The sequence below is a fragment of the Lutra lutra genome, chromosome 2 (genome assembly GCF_902655055.1).
Source record: "Lutra lutra chromosome 2, mLutLut1.2, whole genome shotgun sequence".
Lineage (NCBI taxonomy): Eukaryota > Metazoa > Chordata > Mammalia > Carnivora > Mustelidae > Lutra > Lutra lutra.
Window position 1 is genome coordinate 16,465,885 of NC_062279.1, and position 16,074 is coordinate 16,481,958.

The window sequence follows — 16,074 nt, forward strand, 5'->3', positions numbered from 1 at the left end:
GCGCTTCCATTCAGCCTGCGCCCACTTCTCGCACAGCCCCCCAATTCACCTGCAGGCGTGCGGCTGCTTTCATCCTGGCTCCCAGAGTCTTCCTTCTGCGGCTAGCACAAACCTTCTCTGCAAGGAGACTGGTCAGCAAGCCGCCTCAGCCGCTGCTGAGCTTTGCCAGAAGGGGCTGCCCTGACACACTGAGCAGTGCTTTGGCAGAGTTTAAAGACTTAAAAAAAAAAAAAAAAAAAAAAAAATCCAAACACTTTCACTTATCATCCCCGAGGGCTCGCAGCAGGCGCAGCTGAGGAGGGACACTCAGATGTGTATTTTTCTTCACAGTTTTTCCTTTCCATGACATTAACTCCCTTCACTCCAATCATCTCACCTCCCAATGCCCAATTCACAGCTCCCAGTCTCCGGATGGGAACACACAGCCCTTTCAAGAAACAAAGCTGGTTTATTTGCAATGCACGTGGGAATTCGATGCAGCCAAAGAATTCACATTTTCTCGTTCCTTCTCTTTTCTCTCTATCGCCCTAACACTCCTTGGAAAAAGGTAAAACAAAACAAAACATTCCTTTTGCGGGGGTGGGGGGGAGTTCCCACGATCACAATTTTCATGATTTTCTATCAAAATGCAAAAACAGATTGTGTGATCAGCTTCGATCGACGAGATCTTTTTCTCTTTCTCAGCCACACACAGCATAATAGTCATGAGCACTCAGAGGGCCCAGAGGGCCATCCTCATTACGTAAGAGCAGGGGAATGCACCAAGCCTGGACAATCCATCCTTTGTAGCCTCTGTGCCCAGCCCCGCAACAACGCGCACCCGGGCATTTCCTACCGTTCTAATTGCTGTGGGGATTCCGGATTCATCCACGGGCCCGATCCCCGGGTAGTGCGGGGCTTTGATGACCGTCACCCTCTTCTCCTCCTCCGAGGACCTGTACAGTGGGATGGAGCTGCCCATCGTGCCGTCCAGGGACTGCGCGTGCTGGGGATACGACTCTGCGGAGTCTGCGGAGACAGTGTGGGGAGACACAATGTACCGCACGCACTAGGAATCAGGACTTGATGCTGCCTCTTGTGTACTGACGGCAACTGTAACACAGAATCTGTCGCCATCACTGTCTCTTTGAACCCGTTTCCCTTACATTCGAGCTGTCTGTTGCTAGCCTGCAGGTAGGTATCCCAGCTCAACTGTAACAACAAGGTGCTCGTCGAAGGGGGAGGGGGAGAATAGCACTTGCTGGAAGACCACCGCGTGACTGTGGAGCAGCCATTGTGTTAAGAAAGCACCTGCATGACGTCGTCTTATCCTTCTACTGTGTTGGGGGGAGGGGTCCGTTTTATAGATGAGGAGGCAGAAACTGAGACGTTCATACTATTTTTGTGAAACTGCTGACTGCTAGTACTTAAAAGTGCTGAAATGTCCTGAGAATAAGAGACAGGACTGTCGAGTATACAGCAGCAATTTCGTAAAAATAAAAACAAAAATCACATTAAGAAATCTTCACCTCCGAACGTATTCTTAGATGTGAAAGCTTATGGATTAAATAAATGATTTAAATTACTGGTATTGGTGTTTCGCTAAGTCACCACGATGACCATAATATCTTTGCTTTTACTTTAAAATACCAAAACCCACTTCTTGCCCCGAGTTTAAAAATTGTCCTAAGCCTATAAATTAGAAGCGGTTTCTCCTGTTCCTATCTTCATGCCATGTTTATTAACTTTTCATATACTTTCCTAAGAAACAGAGAGGACTTTAAGTACTATATAGTCCACTTACTCTTAGTTCACAGATAAGTCTGAAGATCAACATCATTACCATTCCTTCTGTACAATTGATAATATGACTTCCTGCTTCTTTACAATAAATTTCAAAATTTTGGTGAGCAAGAATGATTCTTGACCTAGGTTGTCTAATACGGGACTCAGAAAGGTCTCTTTTTATGTGGATGTGGAAAAGTTCTAATGTTTCAGAGTAGCATTAATTCATTCTCTCTCTCTCTCCCTCTCCCTCTCAAAAGATATGACTGTGTTTTTGTAACAAATTTATATAAAACTCCATAAGTAAGATTTTTAAAAGATTTAACTCATCATTATAAGGATAAGTCCAGCGAGCATGCCTATAAGCTAAAATCTATGATAACATTTATAACTGCTGTCACTCTTACTACAGACGGCTATGTTCAGTTGAATTGCAACAGAAAAGCATTTTCGATCCATTTCTGATGAAGAATGGCCTCACCTGCCATTGTACGTAAAACCAGTGTCTTTTGCAAGCCACTCCAAATTAAGACATATGTGGTCTTTGACTCTGATTTCCCACTTAATCCCCAAAAGGATTTGAGTTGGGAACCTTGAGGATGTTATTTCAAATAAACAACAAATACTTTTTGAGCACCTCATTTGTGCAAAATCCCAGCCCCAGCAAACAGTATTAACTCTGTCTTCACACACGGTTCACAAGAGTTAATGAATTTATAGCTTACATAATACAAGTTTAGCCTATTATTTATTTCATTTGTCTTTTATAGGTCCACTCACTCTCATTTTTGTCATCTTTTTGCCCTCAACTCAATATAAAGTTTCTCTAAGGCAGGATAGATTTCTACACTCTCCTCATGACCTAACTCAGCACTGGGAGATGGGTATCTGTTCCAATGTGTTTATAGAGGGAATTTCTTTCCAGGTAGTATGGTTTGTATGTGAGTCTGCCTATTGATACGTTCTAATATCAAAGCCCGTCTGCATTCAAGTATTTATGTATTTTGTTTCTTGAAGTGAAAGGGACAAAGTTGTGTTTTTTAAGACAGGTAATGAGGACAGAGAGTCAAATGGATAATAATTATTTGGGAGAACATTAGGGCCTAGAATAACTTGTAGTTTTACTATAGATCTGTGATAATGCATAGCTCTGTAAAAAAAAAAAAAAATCTACGTATAAGAGATTCCCATCATAATCCTGCACCAGGGACTGATGGTTTAAGAGAAACATCCAGGCACAAGGGCATTCTACTTCCTTATGCTTTAAAAGAACATCATTCTAAGATTTACAGATGATCTCCAGGAGCAGTAATAGAGAAGGCACAGGTATATTTAGATTTTTCTTTAATGAGTCTCAGGGCTCCACATAAGTGTCACAGAGGTTTTGTGGACCACAGAAGCTGAGATCTGCAATGGTCCTGAGTAAGCCTATGGCATCATGTCTTTCCGCAAACAATGCTGGGGAAGATGAAGGTCTGCGGTTGTTAATGAAGAAATGGGAGCGAAAGCCCTGTGTTCGACTTTCTTTCTGTCGCTGGTTGGTGGTGCCCAGAGCATTGGTCCTGTCCTGATTTCCTGAGAGGTGTGTAGCTGGCTCACTTTCCACCACCTTCCTCCCTGCTGCCTGGAAGCTTTCCAGTCACCAACATCATGGAAACCTTCTCAGCTGGAATTTGGATGATGGTTTGATTTGGTTTGATTTTTAGTGTTTTGGGTGGGGTTTTTTTTGTTAATGTTTTTAAAAACTAAGAAATACTTCTGTTATTTTCTAAATAGTTCTAATATATTTTGCCACATAAAAATGTGTGTCACTATATGGTACAAGTTCTTATCCAGGAGGCTTCAAAGAGGTCCCTAGCCCCATGAAATTACAGACTTACAACTTTTTTACGAACAAATATTCATTTTTTTTCCTGGAAGACAGCTCTCTTTCATCAAATTCCAAATTTTTCGAAGGATTAAGAACTCTCTATAAAATTCAGGGATCATTATTGAAAGGAATGCCTGTCCCTGACTGATGGTCTTCTGGTCTCAGTTCAAGGAGCCATTTGCTACTCTGTGAGGCAGTGGTTTACTGTTTACTGTTTGGTGAGGCAGCCTGTCCCCTTTTTAGACTACTTTAACTGTTCAACAATTCTCTACAAATACCAAGACCATTTTCTGCAATGAGAGCTTTTTCACAAGAGAACAGGCTGTCTTGAACATGGATGGGATTTGCCATCCGTGGACTTGTGCTACGCAAATGTTCTGGTCGTGTGAACTCTCCTGCCTAACTGGCCCCCCTTTTCTTTCTACCCCAAACCCTGAGCACTTAATAGCCTCAGAGGGAGAAGCAGCCATCGTCTTGGGATCCCTGGATGCCTATGTCCTCTAATCCTCTGCTCTTGATTCCTCCCCTAGGAGAGGGTCATTAAATAGTGGAGTGTTGAATGTCTCTTGCTCTTTTTTTGAAAAGTTGCTCTGGTATCTTCCCATGTGGTTTGTACTTGTGTTGAAGTTGTCATGGAAATCAGGGCTATCAAGTGACTCACCCAGTGAGCGGCCATGCTGCATGATAATGCTTGAATTGAGCGAGCCTGGGAGAGAGTAAGCTGAAGGGGAAAACGGCCTTTGATAGTAACTCATTGGACTCACAGCACCTCCAGAGTTTCCATTCACTGTTATCTGGCTCTGAGAAAAGAGCAAAGACATCCTGTTATAGCACACAGTCCGCTGTTAACATCATCCCTTTAGACGACAATAAGAGACTTCACTCTTAAGACAGTAGTCAGCTGTCAAACTTTATTTACTTAGAAAACTGATGTCTAGAGATTTTTTCAATGTCCTCTCTATCTTCCTTTATTTATCACTGTCTTATGTATTAGAGGGCACAGGAGGTAATTCGGAAGAACAGAAGCAGCTGGCCAGTAGGCGTGCCCCTCTACCAACCAGAGATGCTAAAAGCATCCGTGGGAGTCAGTATAAAATAAATGTAGGGGGTGAATTGGCTTTTATGGTCCTGATGAGTGGTCAGAACATTGTTACTCTGCTCTGCGTGAGGGATTTGAAAGGAATCTTCTTGGACAGGAGGAAGGGCACTGGTTCTCAGACTTAGGGCTATCCTCTAGTGAATGGATGTTTCTAGGCAAAGGGATAACATAAGGAACACAACTGTTTGGGCTTATGTCTCATGAAGCAATCTATTCTAGAAGAATCGAGCTTTTCTGCTAAGCTACTGGCTTCTCCCTGTTCCAAACTCATTTAGCACTTGATAGGCCTCTTTTTGGTTTCTTAATAATTTATTGTTTTGATTGCTTTAATCTCTGAGTATTCTATGTCCCCCGGGATATCTCAAGATACTTGTCGGAGAGTCATAAATATGCTTCTATGCGTTCAACCTGGGCTAATAATGTTGTAGACATTCAATAGATATATATTGTGTTTGAATTGGATCAACCGAGTTCAGAAGTTGAGCTCACCATTGTTAAGGATGCCTGTCTATCCACAACACAGCACACGTCATGGTAGAGATCACATAATGCATGCGAATGAGCCGAAACATTAGTGAGAGCGTTTGGTTAAAATACCTTACGGCTGAATACACACAAACACACATATACCCCTAGGTAAAAACCACATTTGTGAACTTTTTCTACTTATTTTAAAACAGTTTCAACTTCTAAAATACAGGCCTGAAATGGAGGTAGTCAATTAATTGCATATTTCCATGATTTTTCACTTTAAAGCACATCTTTTGAAAGGACCAAGAGTTGATCTAATTTCACTGTTTCGTAGCCGTACCACATCCACAACCAACATTCCATTGTAATGATGGTGCTTACTAATTACATACTTCTCTAAGCTGTTCCAGAAACTACTCTCTCGTCAGAAGCCACCGTGTCTTATAGGTCTGCTCCCTGAAGAGCCCTGGACATTCAAAGGATGGGAGGCATTGACCTACCCCAAACGCTTCAGAGCTGTCTGTAACTTTGATGGATTACTTGAGAATATTTTTGCCACCTCGCCCTAATCAGTTTGGTTGTTTTGTAAATATAATCCCAATCCTATTGTTATAAGGTGTTACAGTGAGTGTTAAAAGCAGGAGAATTCTTGTGAAAAACCATCGTGTTACTTTGTTACTAAACATAGGAAAATTGCCTTGAATCCTGTTTTGATGTTGTCAGTAACATTGATTATGGGTTAAAAAAAAATAAGTACTGCAAATAGACTTAGTCTTTTATCCTGTTAAACCAGGTAGGAGTTTACTAATGAAATAATACCCTTAGAATTTTAGAAAATACTTTATTGTTAGACTGAAATAATTATTAGGAAAATCATCTTTTGGAGAACGGAGGTACAATTTCAATTGTAACTCGGAACCAAGTTCAGTTACAATTAGCTTTGATTGTGCCTACCAGACTATATGTATGCATTTCAGGCTCCTGAAGAGTCTTAAAAATACCAGATTGGATCGGTTAGTATACAAATTAATATATTATCACTGTTCTGAATCTTTGGTCTCAGGCTCTACCATTCTTTAAAGTTTTAGAAGTGAAGAACTATTGAAAACACAGGAGAAGATGAGGAGAGCCCAGCCTGCTGAGCTCCTGGCTGTAGTGACTGGTGGGGTGTGTCCTGGAAAGTGAGTTTTTAAGTTTTTTTTGTGTTTTTTTTTTGTTTTGTTTTTGTTTTTCTGTAGCCCAGTCACGAACTGGAACTTTTCACAGCCAAGTTTTACATGCAGCCATTGAATGAATACGAAATTCTATCTGAAGTATTGTTAAATATTTAAGAAAGATACTAAAAAGTACCTTTTGTCTTCTGTAATTGCAATCTTGAAAAACATATGGCTTATAATATTTCCCTCTGCATGAAATTTTTAGGTTTATGACCTTGACACAACATAAAAAACTATATACCACAACTAAAATTTTGTTTATAACAGTGCTTATTTTGAACTGCATTATGAAATCAATTTTAGAAAAAAATTCCTTTTTTTTTTTTTGGCCTAGCGTTGTGTACCTTTCAAAATAAAGCCATTATCTATACATTATATATGATTGAAAATCTGTACCTTAAAATTTGAAAGCATTTTAGTCATTCATGAATCATTTCTTAGGGACAGCTTGTCATAAAGACATATTTAAAGGATGTCATATGTATAGGAAGTATTTCTATATTGCTCTGAGTGGAAAATAAATTATTGTTATGTAAAACCATAAATGAATTCACACATTTCTATGTCAGAATGGCCCAGGAAACGTAATTCCAAAAAATCAGAGGACTAAATTTCTGCAGTGTAGACAAACAGTATTTACATCATTCATCCCTGTAATGAACCAGAGGTTCAAAAGATGTAGTTGTTAATGAGAGAGAAGCAAGAATTAGCACCATGCGGTCAGGAATTATGTATGTGAGAAACAAGGCTATCTGAACTATTCACACAGGACACATTTGTATGAATCTCAGAGGCAAACTGTTATCTACCAGGATTTATTACTGGGTTAAAATCTTGAAAAATTTTAGACTTTCCCTATAATCTAATCATCATAATATATGTGTACTTATCTAAATTTCTGAGGTAATTACTTTTTTTGAGACAAAAAAAAATTTATCAAGGCAAATCACTGTACATCTCAGTAGCTAGAGCAACACTGTAAATATAAATGACTCTAAAATGAGTGAGGAGAATAGAATTGACTTTTCCATCTCCAAGTAGGCTTGTGAGGATGATTGTAAGGGATTTTCTGGACAGACGGACTATATGGAGTTGGTTTAGATATAATTTACATCTGTGTGAGTTAAAATGCTCAGTAGCAAAATGAGATGACAGACAAGAAATCAACCAGTCCTTGTGTTTGGCCCATGGAGATCTGTTCAGTAAGCGATGGAAGCAAAGAAGGAGGAATAATTTAATGCATGGCAGCATTACTCTGTCATGGCTGACCTCTGACCCATGTTTGAGGAAGGTCACAGAATGGTCAGGGGTATCAAGAATCAGCTACCTGAGCTCATCTAGGATGGCAGGGGAGGACTCACTGGAGGGGAAGGACCAGTCTATAGTGAAAGAGCCTGAGGTATGGCTATGGGTCAGGAGGACAGGAGCAAGGAGAAGGGGTTTATGAAAAGCAATATGAGGGGCACCTGGGTGACTCAGTGGGTTAAAGCCTCTGCCTTTGGCTCAGGTCATGATCCCAGGGTCCTGGGATAGAGCCCCATATTGGGCTATTTGCTCAGCGGGGAGCATGCTTCCCTTCCTCTCTCTCTCTCTGCCTGCCTCTCTGCCTACTTGTGATCTCTATCTGTCAAATAAGTAAATAAAATCTTAAAAAAAAAAGAGAAAAAAAAGAAAAGCAACATGAGAGTGTCACGTGGGCAGGGGATGGGGGGAGGTCTGTGCAGGTGTGAAACCCCAAATCAGCAGGTGGTGGCTGTGTCAGCGACCTTAGCTGGAGCCACTGTCAGGTAAGAAGTGATTCAGTTAGAATGCACCACAGAAGGAAGGCGTGAAGGAGAGGCTTCTGCTGTCGTTTGTCTGTGTGTCTGTGAAGCATTTACCTCCAGCACATTGGCAGCTAAGTTCTGGTTTCCAGGCTGAGTTTGAGGAAAGAATAAAAGAGAGATACATTATCCATTAATAAAAACTTCTCTTTTTGCAATGTGGCAGAGAAGGCTTTATTCAGCTTTCTCATCAGCTGTATTTGCAAGACCTTTAAGGAATCCACTCAGAGGATTAGGTACCAGCCAGTACATAGCACAGAACAAGCATGGAAACAGGAAGAAAATGAATCCGCCAAGTGTTTTTTGAAATAAGACCAGTTTTCACACAGCACTGCACTGTAATGTTGTGTGGGAGGTTTGAGAGTGTTGGCATCATGGAATTTTTCCCTCAGAAGTTTTGTATTTGGTACCTGTGATAGCAAACTAGTATCAGGTTGTCTATTGGTTGGAGAATTCGTTTCCCTTTAATAGAAAAATCATACAGCAGATGTCTCCTGACTGCCTCCCCTACCCTGGAAATTATCCCCCAAATATAATAAAACAGGTCGCCTCACTTTTTTTTCCTGACTTACAGATCTAAAGAATCATGAGCTAAAAGTGATTAAATGGAAAGGGAATTTTGTTTCCTTTCCACTCAGTGAATCTCTTTTCCTGATTTCACTCTAAGATACTAAGAGAATTGAGCTTTAAAATATCCGAGCAGTGCAGTTGGAGGTACCTGGGTGTGAAAATGAAGTAGACACAGACACCAGCCCCTGATGATGGTTAGAAGGTACCCCCCGTTGGTTAGAGCTGCTATTGGTTTTAAGTCTTAGGTAAAGGAGAAAGAAACTGGAGAAACAAATGTTTAATACCTCCAAGGCTATGTAACCTAAGAGGCTAAACAAGGTGGAGGGGTCGTCTGTGAAAGGAAGAGAGTGGAAGGCTCATTACTACCTAACTCTCCCTTCATACCACTGTGATGTCTACCTACACAGTCAAATATGATGATAAACATCAGCCTCATCATGACTAAAGGAAACTCTGAAGCAAAATTTTTTTCTTAATTCTCCCCTACCCCACCATGGGAAGAGAGGTGGTTTTTTTTGAGTGTTTGATGTGGTGCCAGTTGTTAAGAGAGATAGCCAGAAGTATCTTAGGGCATTAATGCAAGGATGGGGAACAAATTAAAGAAAACTGTATAAACTTAGAAATCTTGCCTAGTAAAGGTTTAAATGGTACTATTTGGTATTCTTGGCCAACCATCATTATAACAATGGTTGATGTCATAGAGGCTATCGATCTCATAAAAAGTCATAATTCTTTTTCTCAGACTTTTAATTGAATACTTTAAAAAATCAAATATATCTCTTTTTCTTAGTCACAGCTACCTTAAAAAAAATCTGATGACAATGATTGATTCTTCTCTTAGGAAAAATACACAAATTCATACATACATAAAATTCTGCATAAACTAAAGGGGTTTGTGGATACTGGAAAGCATGTTCTTAATCTAACAAGTTAAGAAATTCCAACCCTGGGTAAAAAGACAGATTTCCTTATTTTATTTTTATTTAATAAGATTATTGTTGTTGTTGTTGTTGTTTAAGCACACTCATTAAAAGTGATACTCTTTTACTGTATACAGTTTTAAAATCTCCAGAATTAACTGACAGAAATCTTCAAGTTAGCCAGAACTTAAAATGTTCTAATAGGAATATATCCATGGTATTAGTAAATTTTTATAATAAAGTAAAACTATATTATTGTGAAGTAAGACTATAATGTTATGAAACTACAATAATTAAAATTTAAAATGTTAGAATCTTGCTAGAGGTGTAATGCAATTCACTATAAAGCTATTTTGGGTGAGGGCAGCGTCCATGGAATTTCTCATAATAATGCAGTTTCACTGAAGAGTTTTCCATATAACATGAGTCTCTTCAGTTTTGCTTATGCTAAGTGACAATTTTGTTAAGTAATATAAATCATGCCAAAGGATTTGAGTTATATGCTTAAAGGAATTTTTTCCCTTCAAAATTAAAAGGAAAATCCAATGGCCGCAACCCTTACTGGATTGGCTTCCCTGTGTGTATCCTTTTGGAGTTGCTACATGTCAAGAACTAAAGCTTGTTCTGTCTAAAACCATCATTGTCATGGGTAATATGATCAATTTGGTTGTATAGCATTGTGTGTAAGAATGGTTTTTACCCATTTATTGGTTCTTCCAAGAGAGTGTAGAACTATTTCACTTTTTGAACTTCTCTCACTATCTCCTGATATGTTCACAATTTTAAGTCTTAATATATGTGTGTGTAACAGATGAAATAACACTTGGTGAGTCATACCACACTTAAATTGCTATAGACAAAACTAAAAAAAATCAGCTCTACAGGCTACCTACATAGAGCTTGGAAATTTCCTGCCATAAAGATGTAAATCATGTCTTAGACTAGTTTTTCACTTTGATCTCCTCATTAATGAAATTCTCTCTCAGAGATATCAGGAGAGAAAACCACATTATACATGTTTCTCTGAGGAGAATGTGGTAAGAGTAGGAGAAAGAACCTGAAGAGGGGAGAGGAAATATGTTATTAATCTGGATTATTTTGAGTAGGAAAAATTAACTTAAAATAAGAGTAATTTTTTTTTCCTACTGAATTTGGTGGCAGACAGACAGAAGACTGCAAAAAATCATCTTTTGTGTCTCCATCTTTTCAAGACATGTAAGGTTAAGGTCTTTGACTCTAGGCCAAGGCACATGAACTTTTGTTGGTATATGTTCCTTTTTACTTTTTTCCAACTGTTGAACTGTGAGGGAGGGAGGAGCTAGAAACACCACTTTGTTGCTGCCTGGTTTCTATAAATGAAAGGGACAGCACTTAAACTCCAAGACAGTTAATTTTCTAAGAGATAGCATTTGGTTATTCAGAATAGCATTGAACATCTTGGTTCAAATGAATTCAACCCAGAATGCTAAAGGGAAGCTGTTGATGAAAGAGATCACTAACTCTAGGTTAGGCTCCTTGAGGAATTAAGGAGCAAGGAGACTCATGAAAGATGAGTGTCAGCACTGGAAAAGGTGTATCGGTGGCAGGCAGGCCTAGCCAACTCAGGTGACTACCCTGGGCTAGGAATGTACCCAGAATGTGCAGATCGGACCAGGTGTTAGATAAGAAGGAATGGTGGGACCATGGTAGGGTGGAGAAGGCATGTTCCTCCTTAAAGTGGCCAAATTAAAAATAAAATGAACTCAGTAGCCAAAAGAAAAAAAAAAGCTATCTATAGTTGCAAGTCCTCTGTACTCAGACGGAGAATATGATTTTGAATCATGGGAAGGTGTCATATTTTAAGAACGGTGCCAGAAAGGTTCAAGAGTCAAGCTATATCAGAAAACAGAGGTTGTGGAAGCTACTGGTTGACCTGTGTGGATCTGGAGTCAGACAGACTGGGGCAGGTCCTGTCACCTCCCTGGGCCTCAACTTCTTTGTGTGCAGAATGTGGACATTAATAAAACCCACCTCCTAAAGCTTGTGAGAATCAGGTGTGGAAATGTAAGGACTTAGTCCAGTGTCTGGTGTGTTGCCATAGTTCTCCATAAATAAGTCATTTTTTTAAAAAAATTGAAATGCTTGGAAGGCACAGGCATGCTTTGCACAAAGCAAAGAGTAGGGTAGAGAGAACAAAAATATGAAAACTGTCATATAGAAAAGGGAGAGAACTTCATCTCTTTTGCTCTGTGGGAAGAATATGCAGAAGTTAAGGCAGATTATGACTCAATATTAAAAATGCTTTCTTGTAATTAGACCCAACAATGGCTTGAGCCCTGCAGAGCTGCTTCTGAAAGTGACTGAGCTCTTCATGCCCAAGTGTATTCAAGAAGAGGTTCACGTTCATTGGTTTGGAGGTTCTGTGGAGGAGATCCTCAGTGATTTCTAAATTCATATTGGGCTCTAGAATGTGTTCTTCTGGTAAATCACTCAAAAATTCACACAACATACATTAGATGATGAAACTGCCAAAGACCTGATCAACTAATAGCATAGCAGACCAATGGAGAAGAAGTTGTGGGATATTGATTGGCCCACCTGATGGCATAGGTGAGTCATCTGGGCTGGTCTTGATGGGATTGGTCTAGAAAGCCTACTCTACATTCTGTAACTTTCCTATCATTCCGCACTGCTGACATTTGTTCATGATTCTGCCTGCCTTAACTTATCCATCTTCATCCCGTGGGGCAAAAGAGATGACTTTTCTTCTTCTCCTACATGACAATGAGACAAATCCTCCTCACGTGTGCCGCAGCAGCTGTGAAAGTAAGGCTTTGGCAAATGAATGATTATATTATTTCATAAGAGAAGGGTCGAGTTTATCTTCCTGAAGCAAAGGGCACAGCATTCGCAAATGCCAGGGAAAAGGCTCAGGGTGTCGCTTTTGCTGTCTTTTCAAAGCTTCTGGCTTAGACCTTCACTTATCTGACATTGAAGAACAATGTGACATTTTTAGCAACAGGATATCTGTTCCCACAGTAACAGAAGAGGAACACACCTCATTTTGTGTTCTCTCTATTCATAACTTTGTAAGAAGAAAACTAAAATGTGTGAAGTTTATAAAGCAGTATGTTATCAAATAAGGAGAGAGTTAAAATGCCTAAAAGTAGGTTGCTGTTTTCTTCTTAAATCCATGGCCAGACTTTAGTAAAAACAAACAAACAAAAAAAGTAAATGGAACTTGTAGGACACTGAAGTTTCCTTTTCACTTCTCAGCGTAGAGAATTTTTGTTTCTAATAGAGCTTATATCAGCCTGACTCACAGAGTGTAACTTATAGCTCCCAGTGTTTAATGAGAGTTCTTGCTAGAATGTGGAATGTAAGTATTTAAAATGAAAAGATCACCACTGTGAAAGGCCATCACATTGAAAATGGGACTTAAAAATGACATATCAGGGGGCACCTGGGTGGCTCAGTGGGTTAAAGCATCTGCCTTCGGCTCAGGTCATGATCCCAGGGTCCTGGGATAAAGCCCTCGCATCGGGCTCACTGCTCATTGGGGAGCCTGCTTCCCTTCCTCTCTCTCTGTCTGCCTCTCTGCCTAATTGTGATCTCTGTCTGTCAAATAAATAAATAAATAATCTTAAAAAAAAAAAACCGACATATCAGAACAGGCAAGATGCGGAAACAGCTTAGATCGGTAGATGAATGGATAGAGAAAATGTGGTATACAGATGCAGTGAAATGTTATTCGGTCTTAGGAAAGAAATAAGTCTTGTCACATGGATGAACCTTGAGGACACTGTGCTCCGTTGAAATAAGCCAGTCACAGAAGGACAAATATTGAATGATTCCATTTACATGAGGCATCTAAAATGGTCAAACTCAGAGGAGCCAGAGTAGAATGCTGGTTCCCAGGCGCAGGGGTGGGGGTAGGAGGAACGGCTGCTGTTCAACAGGTGTAAAGTTTCAGTTATGCCAGATGAATACGTTCTGGAGATCTGCCCTACCACACTGTGGCTGTACTTAATGATACAGTATTGGACACTTCAAAATTTGTTAAAAGGGTAGATATCATGTTAAATAGTCTTGGTACCAGAAAAAAAAAAAGTCAAAACTGCAACAATGTTAGGCCACCTTCTGAAAAAGGGCTGTAGAAGACATTTGGAACAAATTACATATCAGGTGAAATAAAAATGTATTGTTGAAAACAATATATTTCCTTTTCCCAATCAGATGCAGAGTTTGGAAAAGGGATATTAATTTATTTTTTATATTTTTTAAAAGATTTTATTTATTTATTTGAGCAAGAAAGCAAGTGAGCGTGAGCAGGGGCGGGGCTGGGGGAGAGGTAGAGGGAGAGAGAGAAAATCTCAAGGAGACTCCACGCTGAGAACTGAGTTGATCCGAGGTTCAGTCTCAGGAACCTGAGATGATGACCTGAGCCGAAACTAAGAGTAGGACACTTAACCAAGTGAGCCATCCGGGTGCCCCAAAAAAGGGTATTATTTAAAAAACAAAAACAAAAACAACTACTACATATGGAGAGATTACTATGTAGCAGGCACTACGCTGAATTCCTTATACACAGTATCTTACTCAAACCTCACTGCAGTGCTATGAGATGAATGCCATTATTATCCCCATTTTACAGATGAAGGACTGAGACTTAGGGATGGGGAATAACTAGATGAAAGGGCTTACAATACTCACACCTTGAAAGGATGTCTTTCCAATTGCTCTTCTCCTACTCTCTCTTAAGCCCCATCTGAGAAAGTCTCTGTCCCCACCACTAAGTCAAGGGTGAGTTAGCAGGGCTCATCATACACTTGCCCTATCAGCAGTATTTGTGCAGTCAACAGTTCCCTTCTCCATACACTTTCCTGGCTGGGCTTTTAGGACACCACATGGTCCTGGGTTTCTTCCTCTCTTAGCAGACGCTCCTTCTAGTTTCCTTTGCTGGTTCCTCTTCTTGCTGTGACGATGCTCTTGGGCTCAGTCCTCGGGCTTCCTGTTTTCTCTGTACTCATGCCCTGGTGATCTCATTCAGTCTCTTGCCTACAAAAACCATCCAGAGCCTGATGGTTTATATCTCCAACCTAGACCCTTCACCAGAATGACAGACTCCTATTTCAGACTTCATACTTGACCTCTCCATTGGGACATCTAATAGACACCTCAAACTTACCATGTTCCAAATGGAACCTCTGAACTTTCTTCAAACTTGCTCTACCCACAGTTATCTCCATGTCTCCATGGACAAAGGATGGCAAATTCCATCCTTCTCAGTTGTGATGACTCGACACCTTGGAGTCAATGTCAACTCTTTTCTTGCTTTCATGTCCCACACACAGCCAGTCTGTCAGCAAGTCCTCTTTTCTCCATTTTCAAAGTACATCCAGAATCCGATTTCTCACCACCTTCATTGCTTCCATCCTGTTTTGAGCCACCATCATTTTTCACTTAGTTGCAAGAGCCACCTGACTGGCTTGCCTACTCTCCTTCTTGCCCCACTATAGTTTGCTCTCAACCGAGCTGCTGGAGTGATTAAATTAGATGATGAGTCCAAGAACAATTGTGGCAGTTCCAAATCTCCCAATGACCTCCATTTTTAATTGAGAATACAAGTTAAATTCCTGCAGTGGCTTGCAGGGATTACTGTCATCTGGCCTCTGTGACCTCTGACTTCACCTCTGCTTACTCTACACCTTATTTTCTCCCTCTTCTTTCCACTGGCTTCCTTCTGGTCCTCAAGCACCCCCAACATACTTCAGCTCGAAAGCCTTGACACTAGATTCTCTCTCTTGCAGGAACAGGCTTCCCCCTTCAAACTATTCTGTCTTCTCAGTGAAGATTCTTTGACTATCCTAAGTAATATGGACTCTCCTCCCCAGATCCCTGCTAAGCAGTGCTTAGTTATTAACATAATCTCCTTCTGATGTAGGTAATCTACTTATGTAAGTTTCTGTTAATATTTGCCTCTCCCTGGCAAGACTTTAATTATCAATGGTTTCAAATACAGCTCTGTGACTAGAATAGACTCGACACATAGTAGATGACTAATAAATAATTGTTGAGTGAAAAAAAAGTGAGAGGGTCTCAAATCTTAATTTGTGGATCATCTGATTCTCTGGGGATTATGTAATGAAATCAACTATCACTGGTCAGCATGGATAGTGACAAAACCCACGGAAAAAGGAAATTATCAAACTTGAGTTTTCAAGCATAATAAAACGTTTAGAAGAACCAAACTATGCTAGATGAGTAACCCAAGTTGTTAATGTAATGGTGTTGCTATGACTTCTCCTACCCTTGCTTCTTGGAGGCAGGTGTCCCCAGACACAAGTTTGCTCTCTGACAC

The 16,074-nt window shown here is 40.1% G+C and overlaps 1 protein-coding gene across 8 annotated transcripts in view; it reads right to left on the reverse strand.

The window, feature by feature from the left end:
- The window catches only part of SORBS2 (sorbin and SH3 domain containing 2), a 215,628-nt gene that overhangs the window by 73,026 nt on the left and 126,528 nt on the right, over window positions 1-16,074 (reverse strand). For 7 of the 8 annotated variants that reach the window (XM_047715223.1, XM_047715202.1, XM_047715209.1 and 4 more), the window contains exons 7-8: window positions 4,296-4,434; window positions 836-1,008 (exon numbers count right to left, since the gene is read on the reverse strand). In XM_047715223.1, the coding sequence (XP_047571179.1) occupies window positions 836-1,008; window positions 4,296-4,434 (312 nt within the window). Of the gene's footprint in view, window positions 1-835; window positions 1,009-4,295; window positions 4,435-8,301; window positions 8,338-16,074 lie in introns of all 8 variants that reach the window. The other variant, XM_047715201.1, reaches the window with a different exon arrangement.